The sequence below is a fragment of the Talpa occidentalis genome, unplaced genomic scaffold, assembly GCF_014898055.3.
Source record: "Talpa occidentalis isolate TD23 unplaced genomic scaffold, MPIMG_talOcc4v2.1 talOcc4.12, whole genome shotgun sequence".
In the NCBI taxonomy this organism is placed as follows: domain Eukaryota; kingdom Metazoa; phylum Chordata; class Mammalia; order Eulipotyphla; family Talpidae; genus Talpa; species Talpa occidentalis.
The window spans coordinates 62962421-62980146 of NW_023601212.1; the positions used below are offsets into that span (position 1 = coordinate 62962421).

At 38.3% G+C, this 17726-nt stretch overlaps 1 protein-coding gene and 1 long non-coding RNA gene across 4 annotated transcripts in view; one reads left to right on the forward strand and one right to left on the reverse strand.

Annotated features, from left to right (window-relative positions):
- The window catches only part of LOC119241306 (uncharacterized), a 188354-nt gene that overhangs the window by 47243 nt on the left and 123385 nt on the right, over window positions 1-17726 (reverse strand). The gene's annotated exons all lie outside the window — the stretch shown is intronic.
- The window catches only part of SELP (selectin P), a 34771-nt gene continuing 26006 nt past the window's right edge, over window positions 8962-17726 (forward strand). The window contains exons 1-3 of the mRNA XM_037506521.1: window positions 8962-8974; window positions 13685-13775; window positions 16343-16729. Coding sequence (XP_037362418.1) covers window positions 8972-8974; window positions 13685-13775; window positions 16343-16729 — 481 coding nt within the window. The 5' untranslated portion in view covers window positions 8962-8971. The remainder of the gene's footprint in view (window positions 8975-13684; window positions 13776-16342; window positions 16730-17726) is intronic.

Below are 17726 nucleotides of genomic sequence, written 5' to 3' on the forward strand. Positions count from 1 at the left end.
ATATTAGAGATAAGTGGAGATAAGTATGTCCCAAGGTGAAGAGTAAGAATTGACCAACCTAGTGAAACTTAGTAAGATACAGAGAACTCTGGTGAGAATTTGAATCTTCTACAGGCAATAGAGAGCAATTTGTAATTCCATATTAAAGAGTGTGGTCTGTTAGTACCATTTCCATTTTTCTTGAATAGTAAGGTCTATCATATTCCTGGGAATGGCGGATCCAAAATCCAATGCTGGCAGCTTTCCTCCCTACCTGTGTCTATGCAGGTAGCTCTCTTTTTCTTTCTCCTTTTCCTAATAAACCTGTTCTTTCAAAATGTAAAAAAAAAAAAAAATCCATGCTTCCCTTTGTATTTCTCATTTTGTTTGTTGAATAATACTTTATTGAATCAGTTTTCTTTGTAGCTCTAACTAGCTGTGCACTGCACCATACCACTATTGATGTCATGAGGGTGGTGACCACTGACATTGCAGCCCACAGCCTGAGCCGACCCCAGGAACTCAATGGTTGAGAGAGAGAGAGTTCTCTCCTAAAGATGGGCGCTGCATCTGTCCTCAGACAATGTTGAAAATCTCATCAAAAATGATAATTCCACTGTGGTTATTGTTTCCCTGTTTCTTTCTGTTTCTTAGCAGATCCTTGAGGTCTCTGAAGATAAGGGTAGAGGTAGAGGTGCCACCTTGATCTAGGCTTGTCAGTTCTGAATGGTCAGTTTCACAGCAACTCTTAGACCCTACCAATCAACAGTTGCCCAGTCATCATCAACCTTTTTAGAGACAGATCCAGGGGCCAGTCTTGGCTGTCACAGCAGCCATGACAAAGACTTCCTCACTGGTGTACCTCAGGTACACAATTTTGATCTTGGGGCAGAACTTAGGCGGCATGGTGGAGGTGGATGATGGATGAACCCAAATTCTGGGCAACTGACCTTCTCCTTTGACCTCTTCCAAGCTGAGAGTTGAACGTCTTCTGTGTCTCCCTTGATATTGTGTTGTCATGGTCAAATTGGGGAAGCTGAGGTATTCACCCTTCACTAAAATATTCACCAAAATATTACTCATCTTTTCTATTTTCTTAAGTAGTTGTTTAATAACTTGCCTTGTACAAGGCAGTTACTTAACTATAATGATAATATTATAATGTTTATCTCTCCCAGGGATGTTGGCATTTTAACAGAGGATCCTGAGTAGTTAAATTCAAATAATAAATATCAACTTTTTGGGAAAGAATAAAAATAGTAGTAGGTATTATTTATAATTATTATTTTCTTTTATTCTTAACTGCCTTGTTTAAGACATCTAGTAAAATACTGGACAGAAGTAGAAATAAAGGAACCTTATTATTGATCTTAAAGGGAATGTGTAAGTTGTCTCACCATTTAAGCAGAATGTTTATTCTAAGTTTTCTTTGTAAAAGATTCAAACTCTCACCACTTACCATGTTATGAAAATTCCCTATCATTTTAATTTTTTAAAGGAATGGATATTGAATTTCATTGATGAATTTTTTTCTTCTTTAATTTGTTAATGTGGAGACTTAAATCACTGATTTTCTAATGTTAAACCAATTTTGTATTCCTGCGCTAAATCCAAACTGGTCATGATACATTTTAATAGAGCCTTATTACTTACTAAGTCACATAGTAAAACTTAAACTCAGAGAAGTCAAGCCACTTGCACAAGGCCACATGGCCTGAGTATTTGTTTAAAGAAAAGAAAGCAGGTTATTAAAACCTTGAACTTCTGAGAAACATAGATTAGAAGAAATGTATTCAACTAACGAAGTTCAACTAGCAGACTACTTCATTCAGAAAGAGCCACTCTTTCCCTTGAATACAGGCACCTAGAGCTAAATTTGTCTGGCAACCCTGTTCCCTGGGACCCTATGGTTCCATTTAAGGTCATGCAGAGTCCCTATCATCTTTAAAGTATATCTTGAAGGAGGGGATTATCAAGAGGCAGTATCACAGAATTACTTGAGGATCAGAGAATTGGTCTAGATTTGATTACTTTGACCATAGAGTGCTGCTTCTCTGTTTCTTTATTAATATATAATCTAGGGTCTCCCTGGTGCCACAGGGGTTAAAGTCTCAGTGCTATTTTTTTTAAAGATTTATTTATTTATTTATACAAGCACTGAGTACAGTCAGAAGCGCGGGAGGGTGAGAGAATTCACCAGAGCCAGAGCGGGGAGCAGAGCAGGCAGAAGGACCGAAGTACACTGCTGAGGGGAGCAGCGGGCTGCAGGAGAGGACTGCACGTCATGTGGGACCCTTGGCCGGCAGCCAGGGATCGAGCTGGCGCTGCAGAGACTGTAGGCAGCTTTGCAGCCCAGCGCTCAACCACTGTGCCACCGGGGAGGCCCAAAATCTCAGTGCTATTAAGCTATTGCACAGTGGCTGGCAGTAGATCCACTTGTTCTGCTCCCCACTCTGTCTCTGGTGAAACCTCTCAACCCCCGCCCCGCATATCCAGCATACTTCCCAGTTCTTATATGCATAAATAAATCTTTAAAATATATATACATAATCTATTGCATAATACCACAGTTGAAGTATAAATGTATTTCATTCAGTGACACATTTTAATAACCAAGATTTTGGGAGGCCAATTGTTGTTTGAAGTATATCTGGAGTTTTTTTTAACTACTAAAGTTCACATGTTTACAAAATTCCCTACTGTGCATTTAACAAGTTTGTTGAAAGTACTCATTACACACACACACACACACACATCACACACACATACACACAAACACACACACACACATTTGTTACGTAAGGTGACAGATATCAACTAAACTTATTGTAGTAATCATTTCACACAGTTTGCATATGTAAAATCATTATGTTGTACACTTAAAACCAATATAATATCATATGTTGATTGTGTTTCAATTAAACAAACAAAAAACAGGTTTCAAGCAATGCAATTTCAAGTACTCAGAGTAGTGAAATAACATAATTTCCTAAAACTGGACCAACTGACTGATCCAGCAGAAGGCAAACAAACTGAACAACTACAAAAGTGACAGTCACGAAACTCAGAGAGCAATCTATATTTGAGCAGCATATATTTACTAATCATTTATTTTGCATCTATGTTGAGCCCACCACCTTTCACACTTCACTGTTCATGACTGCACCGAAGTCCTCAAGCATGTGAAGTGGCAGACCATGAAATTACAAGGCATCTCTCTGCAGTGTTTAGCAGCATTCCCCTCTTTGAACTTAATAGGTTTCTTAAAAGTTATCACACACACATACACATATACACATATTTGTAATTGTTATATTTTCCATGTCTCAAAACATCCCATACTGGGTAAGTCCCATGATAATCTGAAATTAAAAGAAAGTAGGGAAATGAGCTTTTTGTTGTTGTCTATCAGTTTAGCCAAGATTCTTAAAATTAGCAAAGCTAAGGGTTGGAGCAGAAGTGGAACAATGAATGGACAATCTCATATACCATTGGTGAGAGCTCAAATTTGTGCTTTCATCTGGAGGATAATGAAATAGTATCTGTCAACATTTTAAGTGCATATATATTTTGACCTAGAAACTCCATTTCCAATAATTTCCCTAGAGAAATTATAGACTAAATATAGGTAAAGATAAACATCCTAGGATATTTTACAGTGTTATTTTGATAACAAAGAATTTTGAATAGCAAGATATTTATCAATTTTATTTTGTATGTTTTTATTCTTGTCAAATTTATTTGTTGAGGTGACTAGATTACATAGTTATTTGTGGTTTAGAAATATAAGATTTCCCCCCTCAGATGCTGTTACTATACTATACTTACCATCAAGGCACCCAATTTAAGGGCTATTTTAAATAAGATATGTACATTATATACAGGAGTATTATGCAGCCATTATAAAGAATGAAGTAGACCTATATTTAATAATATGAAAAGAATTCCTTAACAAATGGCTCAGTGTGAAGAACCAAAATACAAAACTAAAATTGGAAATTATTTATGCTGAAAGTGTATTTGTGAATATTGAATTAAAGATTCCTGCATGATGCTATAATAGTGATATAATGGATGGTTTTTACTTCTTTTTTCTTTCTGAATAGCATGGATCTTCTAAAAGAGACTATATTAACTTTTATATTTCATTTTAGAAAAAGATGTTTCTTGTGGAAATTTGTTTTGATGAATTACATTGATTGATGATCAACAAAATTTTAGTTTTAGTTTAATAAATTGTGAAACAATAAACTCTCACTCTAAAAAGAGGTGAACACTTACTAAGCATAATTTAAATATAAAAAGTATTAAATTCACACAAATTAAAATCTCAAATTATGCCCTTTCCTGTCTTTTCATTGTTAGAAGGAAAACAAATCCCTTGGAGACTATTACACCTCCTGGTAAGACAATGCCCCTTTTAACAGGAGCCAGAATCATACACTTATTTGAAGATTTTTAAAAAAATGAACTTGATTTAATTACTTCCAGCTAAGTTACTTTATACAGTTGCTATTTTTCTGATCTTTTGTTTTATTATAATTTATTGTTTAATATCACAGCAGGAGTTTATATGAATTTCAATAAATTACCCATTTTGACAATCAAGGTATATCAGGAAAAGGAAGCAATCATAAGCATCCATGTCAATTTTGAAATATCCTATTTATTTGTAGGATTCACTCAGGGGCTTTCAGGTCAGGGAGGTACAACTGAATTCTCCCAGAACTAACATGCTTTTGGAAGAGTTAAAATACTTTTTTTTTAAAGATTTATTTATTTATTTATACAAGAACCGGGGTACAGGCCAGATGCACAGGAGGGTGAGAGGATTCACCAGAGACAGAGTGGGGAACAGAACAGGCAGACTAACGAAATGCACTGCTGATGAGAGCAGCAGGCACGACAGGAGAGGTCTGCCACGCCATGTGGGACCCAGAATCGAACTGGTGCTGCAGAGTCTGCTGGACAGCTTCACAGCATGGCACTCAAACACCTGCGCCTTCAGGGGAGGCCTGAGTTAAAATACTTTTAATGTGAAAAACCACTTCCTAATTTATCTGATGAATTTAGAGTATTCTCCATATATGCATATTTAATTACTGAGCATGCACAAAAGAATCTACTTACTACACTCAAAACTTCTTTCCTCTAAATGCTCTTCCTTGATCACTTCTTCACCATCACACTGAGTTAGTTGTTTGTCCTCTTGTGGAGGACAAAACAAGAACATATGTGTATACTGCCTCCTCATATTGTTCATATGTGATCACTTTCTATACCAGGAACTGTGTCTTGTTCATCTCTTTGTTTCTGGAGTATAGCATGGAAAATAGCACAGAGTATGCCCTCACGAGACTGGGTAGGATGAATGAAGAAATCCCTGGGCGGGGTTGAGTGGGCATAACTATGATAATGTAGGGTATGTTATAAGAATTCATTTCTATTTAAGGTTATGTGGGCAAAGTTTTCTGAAAGCTCATGTTTACTGTTTGAGACCTTTGCCGAGATGACTGATTTCCTTGTTTTTCCTTCCCTTTCAAAAACTGGAGAGCAAAGATAGAGAGAAGAAATGCTTGTGCCTAACACCACAGGCCAACTTAAATAGAATTTCAGGAGGAAGAGTTAAAAGTTCCCAAAACTATTGTAAGATTAAATTCCCAGAGCTATATGGGGGAAGCTGACATTTTTGTCCATCACTGTGTTAACTATCAGGAGAGGGACAGACATTTCAGCTCTGTAGGACAAAAGGGTTCCCTTTGGGAAGTTTTGATGAGGCCATTTAAGCTGGGAGAAGGTAGAATTTATCCTTATTTTTTCATCTTATATCAATACTTACAATATCACTATATCAATACTTACATCTACTTATATACTGGAGGGGTTAGTTGTAATTACAGCAGAAATATCTTTCAAAGTATCAGGAAGGTTTAGGATATATCATCATACAGAAAAAGCAGGTTTTAAAACAGAATGCACATTGTGAGTCTCACAAGACTGACAGTATTTTGGGTGATTTTCTCAATTTTCATTGTCTTTTAACAATGAGCATGTATTAGATTGAGACTAAAAAGCTATATGTTTTGCTTTTTCTTAAATTGTAACTTGTCATCCTTCAGCCTATTATGTAGAAAACTCTCGAATTTTCTCTGAATAGACAGACCAGCTGTGCAGGTTGAACATCCTGAGGAATTCACTGACTTCTGATGACACAAGAAGATACACTCTTAGCATGACCTAAGAGACCCAGCTTGGTCTGGATCCTCCCTATCTCCCCGGTCTCCACTGCCCTCTAGCCACTGTGACTGCTACAAGGTGCCCAGACTGCTCCAAGAAGCCTTGGCTGGCCTGGAATATTCTCCCCTCCCAGTGTGTTCATGCTATTCAAATTAAGACCCTTAGTTCTGATGTCATTCTCCTCAGGGAAACCTGCTCAGGTCAAGTTCCATTATAGCCTTTCACTGACCACATTTTTGCTTCATTTATTTATGTGATTTTTATTTAATAGCTAATAACCTACCCCCCCCCAAACAACAGCAACAACAAATAACTGTGAACTCCATGAGGGTTTGGCTCATTATTAAATACTTAGTGCCAGCAATCTTTAAATATCCTTGTATATATGAATGCACCACAGTAATGAGATAAATAAAATTCAAAGAGGATGATAAAGTGGAGTACTTTCATAGTATCTACCCAGAGTCATTCATCTAATCAATGAGTTAATGGTGTTTGTTCTCTATTTGCCCTCTGCTAGACACTACAGGAGAAGCAAGATTAATATAGGAGAGGGTACCTGCTCCCTGGGGAATTAATAATATACTATCAAAAGATGAGAAACATACAAAAGAGATCAGTAACATAACTAATTAAATCATATTGGAAATATATCATATTTTTAAGGGCAATATAATAAAAATAATCCTTTTTTTAAGATTTTATTTTATTTATGCAAGAACTGGGGTACAGGCCAGATGCACGAGAGGGTGAGAGGATTCACCAGAGACAGAGTGGGGAACAGAACAGGCAGACTAACGAAATACACTGCTGAGGGGAGCAGCGGGCGAGACAGGAGAGGTCTGCTCGCCATGTGGGTTGCTCCGAGGCCGGTGGGGATCGAACCGGTACTGCAGAGGCTGCGGACGGCTTCACAGCACTGCGCTCAACTGCCTGCACCACCAGGGAGGCCCCAATAAAAATAATCTTAATGTTCCACATAGATTATACCACATGAGCAAGTAGTATTTAGTCTGAACCATAACTTTTAAACAAAATCAAATGGTATTTTGTTCCCGTTCCTATTTCTAGGAATTCTTTTCTGCTTCTCTCATACTCAGTAAAATTAATATTATCCAAATTAAACACATTATGCATAAGAATTTATAGTCTACATAGCACCTCCCTCATATCCACCTTAGAAATTTTTCTCTTTATGAGGCAATGGCAAAAAGAAGTCTAGGGATTAAAAATTAGAACAGAATGAAGTGGAAGTAGGTCTTACAAAAATAATAGCATAACAATTTTGCCAGGTATTGCTCAAAGAAAAGAAATTTAACATAAAATTTAACACTTCTATGCTTTTAGTGAATACTATTATCCTTATTTATTAATGTAGCTGAGGGAATTGAGTCACACAGAGGATAGTAACTGGCTGAATCATAGAGCTGATAGGTGGCAGAGCCAGGCAGTCCGGCCCCAGGGGCTGGGTTCTGAATCATGCTGTCACACTACCTCCCAGTTCCCCATTCTTTCCTCTCCCTCACTGTCCTATGTTACCCTGCCATCATTCCTTCCACATCACCTTTTCCCCCAGTCTTTCTATTTCTATTAGGATCCCAAGTTCCTAATGGCAAATGCTTACCAAGCAGCATTAAAGAAATCATCCTTATCTTTGGTGTTTCTTCCTATTTTACTCCATTTTGAATCTACCCATGAGATCCCTGTTACAAGTTGTAGCAATCAAGGAGTGAATAAAGCATAATATCATTATCACACAATGAAAATTCCAAAAGGATAAATTAAAGTTAGGGTTTTCTGAGTCGACACTTGATTTTGCTATCTGATACCAGATCTTAATAATAATAATAAGTAATAATATTTGTTGAATGCCAAATGTGTGCCAGATACTGTTACAAGTACTCTCCTTGTATTAACTCATGTAATCATATGGTAACCCTATAATGTAAGTTCTGTGATTGTCATTCTGTTTCATATATGATAAAACAGAGGCATCGATATTTTATGTAAGTTGCCTAATGAACAGCCAGATGTGGAGCCAAGCTGGATCTCAGTGACTTAATGATGGAATCCAAGTCTTAACCACCATGTCTCACAGCTTTCTAGCCCCACAAACTCACCTTTCCACTTTTACATCTCTTTTTCTGATATCAGAAGAAGTTACCTTCTTATAATACTCCTTGTCTGTTTAGACAGCATTTCCAAACTGTCACGACAATTGCCCCCAATGGCCAGAAACCCCTCAGTGGCTTTTTCCTTTCCTACATTTGTATTACTATTTCTGTCCTTTCCCTTAAAATAAGAGTGAATGTTTATTCACTGAGATTTCACAATAACTGGGAAATTTACACTCAAACATTATGATTAAGACTAAGTATGTTTTGCAAATACATGTCCTTAAATTGGGTCTCATATCATAATCAAAGGAAACTTGACCCCTGGGGTTTGAGTATTATTCCTGCATTGCTTTGCCAGTCTAGGATGTTCAGGGGTGACTCACACTTGCCCTTCTCTCCAGACCATCTCCAAAGGAAGTAGACGACCCCCTGCTAACCTCGGTGACTGCTACTTCTAAGTTGCCAGCATTGCTTCTGTATTATCAACATTCTAATTTTATGGGAAGGGCTGTGGTGAATTTCTGGAAAGTGAATAGGAAGTTGCTTTCCTACGCCTGACACAGAGGGGAGGTAGCAAGACTATATATCAGAAGTCTGGGTTGGGCACACTGCATAAAGTTAACCAAGTAGCAGAGGAGATGGTAAGTCCATTTTTCTTTCCTATGGGAAGTAACTGAGTTGATGTGGTATATGGCTAAGTTGGGCAGGTAAAGATTCAGAAAGTGAGGAAGAGTAATTATGTGGGATAGCCTTTTAGAGTTAGTAAGCAATTTAAAACCTGCTGTCCATTTTAACCTTCCCTACAAACTTACAATTTATTTCCATTCTGCAAATGAAGCACTCTGCCTCACAGAGACTGGATGTTTATCTAAGGGTGCATTGTTAGGCTTTATGTTGTCTGGATCTGAACTCCTGTCATACGGCTCCATAGTTGCTATTTTTCCTACAAGGGCTCACAGGGACTCTCTTGAATAGATCTTGGCAAACCTTCAACCCCTGTCTATAGGATTGCTCTCCTCTCTGGGCTGAACACAAAGCTGGACAATTCTCCTGTTGAAAAACTTCTTATCTTCAGCTTTCCTATTTATAATTTTCTCTGAGCCCAAAGAGTCTGCTGGGACTGATATTGGAGTACCTACTGTGTCATTATTAGGATTAAATGAGATTTCACTGAAAGCACTTAGATCTGAACCTGGCACAGTTATTCATCAGTCAATGTCAGCCATTATTATTATGACAAAGAGAAAATTCTTGGGGATTTAGTAGGGTTTGCTATTTAGGGAAGATCCAAGGAAAACTAGGCATTCATGAATTCATTAACATAGTGTAGGTAAGTTTTACCACAACTCAGCTGAACTATTTCACACAGTCCCAAGGTCCAAAATCCCAAACTGTTTTTTGAGTGCTTCTTATGGAATACCAAAAGAAAACAGCCCTTGTACCCAGTCTGCCCATTTCTGTGCTTTACTCTAGAACACTTTTCAATACTTGTAATAAGGATTATCTGTGGGGATGGGTGAGGGGGAGAGACAGGTAAGAGGGGGAAGAGAAGAGGAATGAGTTTGAGTCTGTCCTCGTTTTGAACCCTGATGATATAGGGAGGTAGATTATGTTTGTCTTATTTTTTGCATATCATACTTGTCATGAATTGGTCAACTTAAATGAATGAGCGGTTATTACTCTCTTCTCTTTGGTAACCACCTCTACTTCAGATGCATGTAAAGATATTTGATGACATAGTTTTTTGAAAGTTTAGAGGTACAACTCCTCTTTCCAGAGAAAAATGCAAACATTCACATAAACACCAAGTTTGGTGGACCACCACAAGAAGTTCCCAGACCTTCACATGGGTTCTGGGTTAAGAAACCTACCCTATCACCTCCTTTGCTTTATGTTCAGACGTTCTTCCATTGGCATTCTGAAACAAGACTGAGGCTGGTAATTAGGATAACAATGGTAAAGTTACAAGGATGGTGGGGCAAAGGGCTAAAGAGTACAGGCGGGGAAAGGAAGTTAAGAATGAACTGAAGAGGGCCTCTCCTGGTGGCGCAGCGGTTGAGCGCTGGGCTGCAAAGCTGCCTGCAGCCTCTGCAGTGCCGGTTCGATCCCTGGCCACTGGGTGAGGGTCCCACATGGCGCGCAGACCTCTCCTGCCGCCTGCTGCTCCCCTCAGCAGTGTACTTCGTCAGTCTGCCTGTTTTGCTCTCCCCTCTGGCTCTGGTGAATTCTCTCACCCTCCTGCGCTTCTGACTGTACCCAGTGCTTGTATAAATAAATAAATAAATCTTAAAAAAAAAGTGAAGAAAAAAATTATACATAAAAAAAAAAGAATGAACTGAAGAGCAAAGAGAAAAATCAGGCACTGTTTATGCAGAAGACAAAGGATGTAGGCAGTGATATTATTACATTCTGCCTCTGAAAATGCAAGCTTGTGGTCTACAACATGGTAGATGAACAGAATCTTTCCATGGTACCATTCTTATTAACTCTGTAAGTCACCCAGAACACTGACAATCAAGGGGCTCCTATTGCCATCTGATACTCTTTCTTATGCAAAATGAGTTCCAGGGAAAGATACTTGGTCCTCCCACTTTCCTCCACCTTTCACTTAACCCCACAATCACTTTTAGTTCTTTTGAAAGGTAAAAATCAAAATAATCACAGTGTAGGCTTAATGAAGGTTTACACAGGTTCAGGATATTGTTCTAGTTACCTAGTCTCGGACAACCTCCAGTGAATTCCAATTTGAAACAGGCTGCCAAAGAACATTAAACTGAAGATTAGCAGGGAACATGATCACTTCTCCTAGAGAGGCATTTCCTTTTGTTCTAACACTTAATTAATTTGCTTAGCGACACAAGTACACAGTTCATGACCTCTTAGCATCCTAGATCCAATACTGAATTTTTTTTTTAAGATTTATTTTATTTATTTATACAAGCACTGGGGTATAGTCAGAAGCGCAGGAGGGTAAGAGAAGTCACCAGAGCCAGAGCGGAGAGCAGAACAGGCAGAGTGACAAAGTGCACTGCTGAGGAGAGCAGCGGGTGGCAGGAGAGTTCTGCGTGCCATGTGGGACCCTCACCCGGTGGCCGGGGATCAAACCGGCGCTGCAGAGGCTGCAGGCAGCTTCGCAACCCAGTGCTCAACTGCTGTGCCACCGGGGAGGCCCTCAATACTGATTTGAAGACAACATTGTAGAATAGGAGCAGATGTGAGGCCTGCCCACCCCAAGGAAGTTTCAGTGGAAAATTAATACTCAAAGGAAAATTTTTAAGCATCAGCCATCCTCCATATCCACACACACAAAAAAACACTTCTTAGCTGCCAATGTTCATTTAAAATACTATTGCCGCTGTATCTCTAAATGAGGAGAGGATTTTTTCCTATTTATTCATGTGGATGAATATTATTTATTGGTATAATCAGATAAGTACAAATCAATCTTATTCCTTATTTCAGTTTTAAGGATTTTAAATTCATTCACATGATAAGTAGATGGAAATAAAACTTGTACATGGCAATGTCTCTCCATTTTTTAAACTTCTCCCAAGTTATATGCCCAGAATTATATAGCGATTTACCATCAGAATTTTAATCAATAATTTAGTATCTGACAACTTAGTTGGGTCATCCATCAAAGGTGATTAAAGGAGACATCAAAACCAATGCACTTGGAAAAGCATTTGTAACACCATTACTAGGAACAGTCAAGCTCTCAATACCTACCCCACTGCTTTTTACTTATGCACATAAGCCCCTTAATAAGTGAAAGTCAGATTAGTAAAAGGTATGATTTAGATCAGTTTTAGGAAGGAATACATGCGGAAGTTGGGAAATATGAACATAGATTTATTTAAAATGTCTCTTGCTTGTGACCCCCCTTTGAGAAGTCAGGCCCAATCTAAAGATTTCTGTTGGAGTACCTGGTGTGGTATCTTTGGGTACTGAATAGAAATCAAGATATTAAAAAAAAAACAAAACAGAGAAATTGATGGGGCTAAGTTCCCACTAAGGGATTATTGCTATAGCTCCTGTGCAAATAAACAGCATCATAAATCATAACATTATCATATACTCACTATTTGACAATAGGTCCTGCAGAAGACAGCTGATTAGTGCCCTAGCTCATAAGAACACAGACTATGCCAAAATGGAAAAGTACCAGGCTTTTCATACCATGACCCCATTATCAGGGGTCATCTTTTTACTTACACTGGTTCCAGTTATGTCCCCCCCCACTATCAGATTAGGCTATAGCTAGTAGTGCATGGACACATGGACACACACACACACACACACACACACACACGCTACTCCATACCACCCCATATACCCTATATCATTTATCATTGGAAATTGGTCTATAGCAATTCAGAATTTCTATATAGGGGTTTTCAGTAGCTATATGACTAAAAGAGCAGTAAAACTTCCACTACAAAACAAATGCATTGTTTTTTCTATTTGTGGTGATGTTGGGATGGTTTTGGAGGGAAAATGTTGCAGCATCTAGATATAGTCATGTCACATACTCTATCATCTTCAACAACAACACAACATGTATATTTAAGCTTGTAGGTTTATGACCATAGAAAAGTAGAGTGTCAAAAAGGTCTTGTTTCAAAGTCAGGCTCTGCTGCTGTCATTTTGGATATGTTAAACACTCCAACCTTCAATATTTTCATGTGCAACATGAGGGAGTTGAACAAGATGAACATTTCCAGAAATTATTTGTCTAAAAACATTTTAACATATTAAAAGGTTTGGTAAAATCCCAACAAAAACATAGAAATAACACTTGCAATAGATCCAAGGGGAATAAGCCTGAGATATATGTGTACATGCACATATACACACCTATTAATCATTGATTAATATTTGCAGATATATGCCAAATGGTAAGTCAAAAAAACAAAACACAGCTCAATAATACAGAACAGTACTGGCATGGGACAGAACTGTTGATCCTCTGTGCATAGGACAGACAGGGGTTCTGTGTGCCACAATACTCCTGGGTATGACATACCAGTTCTTAAAGATGAGTGACTGACCATTTGGTATTTTCTTATGTGCATATTAAAATTTGTATCATAAAAGAAAAATATTGTGGCACAAAGTAATTACTCAATAAATATTTGTTGAATGAAAAAATGAAATCAGCCTTAAATCTTGGTACAGTGTCTAGCAATATTGGGACTCAGAACAGAGAGAGAAGGTGGCCAAGGGCTTGAGCCAGACCCCCAGTAGAAACAGGAAGATGATAACTCAATATAATGATAATTGGTTAGAAACTTTCTGTCTACATTCATTGCACAAAGATATTAAAAGGAAATTTTCCTCTTCTATTTCAGGCCAGCTGCCTAAAAACCAACTGGAACTGGAGATTTCAGAAAGGGGTCTTCAAAACCACCCAGCTCCTTTGCTTCAGCATTCTGATCTCTGGTAAACTTCATGGTAACCATTCACCTGGCCCTGAGGCTGGGGGAATGGCCAGGCCTAATGGAGAAGTTAGGTATAGGAATCAGTTATTGTGAGACTTGGGAAAACTGTGCAAGCTCAGATTCCTAGAAGAAAAATGCACCATAATATCGAAAGAAAAAACTTCCAGAATAACTGAAATGGATAAATTTATCCACTAGGCATAGTAACCTCAGGCCCTATACAAATATTTCAACTTCTTTAAAAATCATTCTTTCCTAGGTCAAAGAAAATATCTTAATATATTAATGTTCTCATCTTTATACCAATTCAGTTGTAAAATTTAGTTTTTAATATGTTACTATGAAAGAAAGGGTCTTCAAAGACCAAATTGCTGAGAATCCATGAACATCATAGTGCAGGTGTGGCAACGTTAAAGTCTTACAGCAAAGTAGGACAAAAAAAGTATCAGTGAGGGAGTAAATGTAATCAGCCCTCTCATGCTTGTAGCAGAGCAGAGGGTTGAATGGGAACATAGCTTCATAAACAGGAAAGGGACCCATTTCCAGGCCTGATTGCTTGCATTACACACTGGCCTCTCCTGGGTCGGATGAGCACCCACTGGCTGTGATAACAATATCTAGTATTATGGTGCCCTTTATACTTTTGAAGAGCACATTGTTTCACAAACACCCATAAAGGATTGTTTTGAGCACTATCTTAACAAGCTTAACAAGTGAGTAAGCAGAGATGGAGGAAATAGAATAATTTGTCTAAGAGATGAAGCCAAGAACTGCAGATGAGTATAAGTTTTCAAATCAGGAGATTTGATTTCTACTTGCATCTCCCACAAACTCACTGTGTTTCACTCATGGAACAAGTGTTCTTTGGGTATCTAATAAGTGCCAAGTTCTGTGCTTGATGCTAAGGATTCAGAGCTAAAAAGAGACCACTATCAGGATTCATAACCTAACAGGTGTGGACCAGGTGATAGAAATAGGGAGTTGGAAAAGATGAACATTTCCAGAAATTATTTGTCTAAAAACATTTTAACATATTAAAAGGTTTGGTAAAATAGAAATAGACATTACAATACATGGCACAGACAGGTGTAGTGGGAGCCTGGAAGAAGGAACACTAAGCCTATTGGTACAAAGGAGAGGAAGGGAAAAGTTTACCAGGCATAAAGGGGAAAGGAAACCAGGACAGCAGAAGAGCTTGTAAAAAGGTATAGATATGGGAATTGTTTTTCTTAGAAAGCAAATATGGTAGGTTAGGATGCTGGGCCAGCAGATAGACTCCAGGTCATATAGTTTCTTATCTTCCATGTGAAGAGGTAGAATCTATAAATATGAGGCAGGTAACAAGACACTTTAAGTGTCATTTAACTTGAAGTTGGGCAAAGTGTTTAATTCTCTATTTATAAAAGGTGGTGAAGATTAGATGAGCTCCCAGGTCCCTTCCAAATGTGGTATCTTCTATTCCACATCTTTCATACCAAGGATCCTCAGCAGAGGACATTTTCCTGTTCTAGTTTTATGTATATTTCTCTTCATTTTTCTTTTTATAGAAAAGATGTTTAATCTTATTGAGGCAACATTGGTTTATCACATTGTGATTCAGAGGCATGAGTCACATCTCCTCAGATGTATGTCACCACCCCACACCCACCACCAAGGCACCCACAGTCCTCTACCACAGTTCACCATGCCCCAACACCATTTTCCTCTCCATTCTCCCCACCCTCCTATGCTCACCTTAATTCCACAGTCATATTTCTAGGGCTTGTTATTGGTTTGGTTTTGACTGATGCTTTTTTGTTTCTTTATATTCCTAATATAAGTGAAACCATGAGATATTTTTCCCCTTCTGATTTATTTTGCTTAGCATTATTCCCTCCAGTTCCATCCATGTTGCCACAAATGTCAAGAGTTCACCCTTTTTTTAATCACAGAGAAGTATTCATCTTCTTTATCCCTTCATTTGCCTTGGGCATTTAGGTTGCTTCATCACTTGACAATATCAGTAGTGCTGCAATGAACACTAAAGTGCATATGCCCCTTCTAATTAGTTTTTGCTTTTAGCATTTTAAAAAATATTTATTTTTCACTTTTTTATGCATACAAGAACCTGGGTGAAGGCCAGAGGTGCAGGGAAGAGAGAGGATTCACCAGAGACAGAGTGGGGGGCAGGACAGGCAGATCTACTGAAATACCCTGCTGAGGGGAACAGCAGGCAAAACAGGAGAGATGTGTCTGTGCATATGTGTCACCTCCCTGGCTGGGGATCAAACTCATATCGCAGTGGCTCATGGTGAAATGGCTGGCGATAGCTTGACAACACTGAGACTTTAACCCCTGCACCACCAGGGAGGCCCTGTTTTAAGCATTTTTGCAGTCTTCAGGCATCTATAATTTTAAGTGAAAGATGGAAACCATTCTTTTTCCTTGAAACAATGAGATTAGACATAAAACTGTCATGCTTGGGATATTTGTCTTTTGGTCAGAAACTCTGCTGACCAAAGAAGCATATTTATGCTCACAGCTTCCTGGTAAGGGATACCAACCTGGCACTCTTTTTCCTTTTCTTAGAACTAATGAATCAGAAAGAAGTGGCAGCATGGACTTATCATTATACTACCTTAGCATACTCATGGAATTTTTCCCGGGCATATTGCCAGAAGCACTTCACAGATTTAGTGGCCATCCAGAATAAACATGAAATTACTTACCTCAATGATGTCATGCCTTATTACAGCTCTTATTACTGGATTGGGATACGAAAGATAGATAATAAATGGACCTGGGTGGGAACCAAAAAGCCTCTCACTGAAGAGGCTGAGAACTGGGCTGACAATGAGCCCAACAACAAGAAGAACAACCAGGACTGCGTGGAAATTTACATCAAGAGCCCACGGGCCCCTGGCAAGTGGAATGATGAGCCCTGTGGGAAAAAAAAACGGGCACTGTGCTACAAAGGTAGGGTCTTTCTACTCTGAAATTTGTTTAAAAACTATGCCTTCCCTGATTGGTTAATACAACCACTGAGTAAATAATGGGGTCACAAACCCAGGGACATAAATGAAAACAAAGAATGGACTATTAACCTATCAGTGTCATTGAGTACCTTGAAGAACATAAGATTAGGATTAGAGAAAACTGGCCTTTTGTAACTGGGAGGAATTTTAATATTACCCTGGCCATTCTTCTCATTTTATAACTGATGGACTAGATGTTCAGGAAGTTATAGCCTCATAAAATTTATGTCCAGAGGTTTTTTTTCACTACTTGTGTCCTAGCATAATAGAGTAAAGGGAACTCAGCCCTGCCCCTAGAAGACACAGTATAATGCCTACTGGACACCAGTATGTTCCAGGCACTGTTATTCATTCATGTATTATTAGTCCATTCAGTAGGAACTGCATTTAGTTCTCATAAGAACCTCATCAAGGGACCAGGAAAAAGACTAATTATAATAAAGTAAAAATCAAAATCAACAAGCAACTATAAACCAGAGATACTATGGGGGGGAGTGAGTGGGGTAGGATCAAAACAAGGGGAGGATGGGAATTGTATGGGGACTATAACCAAGATGAAAATGCATACATTGTGCAAAAATGAAAAATGATGTAAAAATACATAAAATAAAATAAAAATGCTCATAAAAAAGAAAAAAAAGAACCTCATCAATTAGGTTTGTCTAGTGCTCTCGTTTTGCTAAAAAGATAAAGGCTCAGATATCAAGGAATCTGCCCAAGGTACTAAGCTACATGATGATAAGACCAGTTTCAAAACTCATACTGACTCCAGAGTTGGTGTTTTTTAGCCACATATGCTACCACATTCTTTTGATACCACACTCTTTTCTCAACATTATCATGAGACAACTTGAGAACATGACCAAGGATCACCAATGCTTTACAGATTCCCACAACAACAACATAGCTTCAGGTTTACTGGACTTTAGTGAGGATTG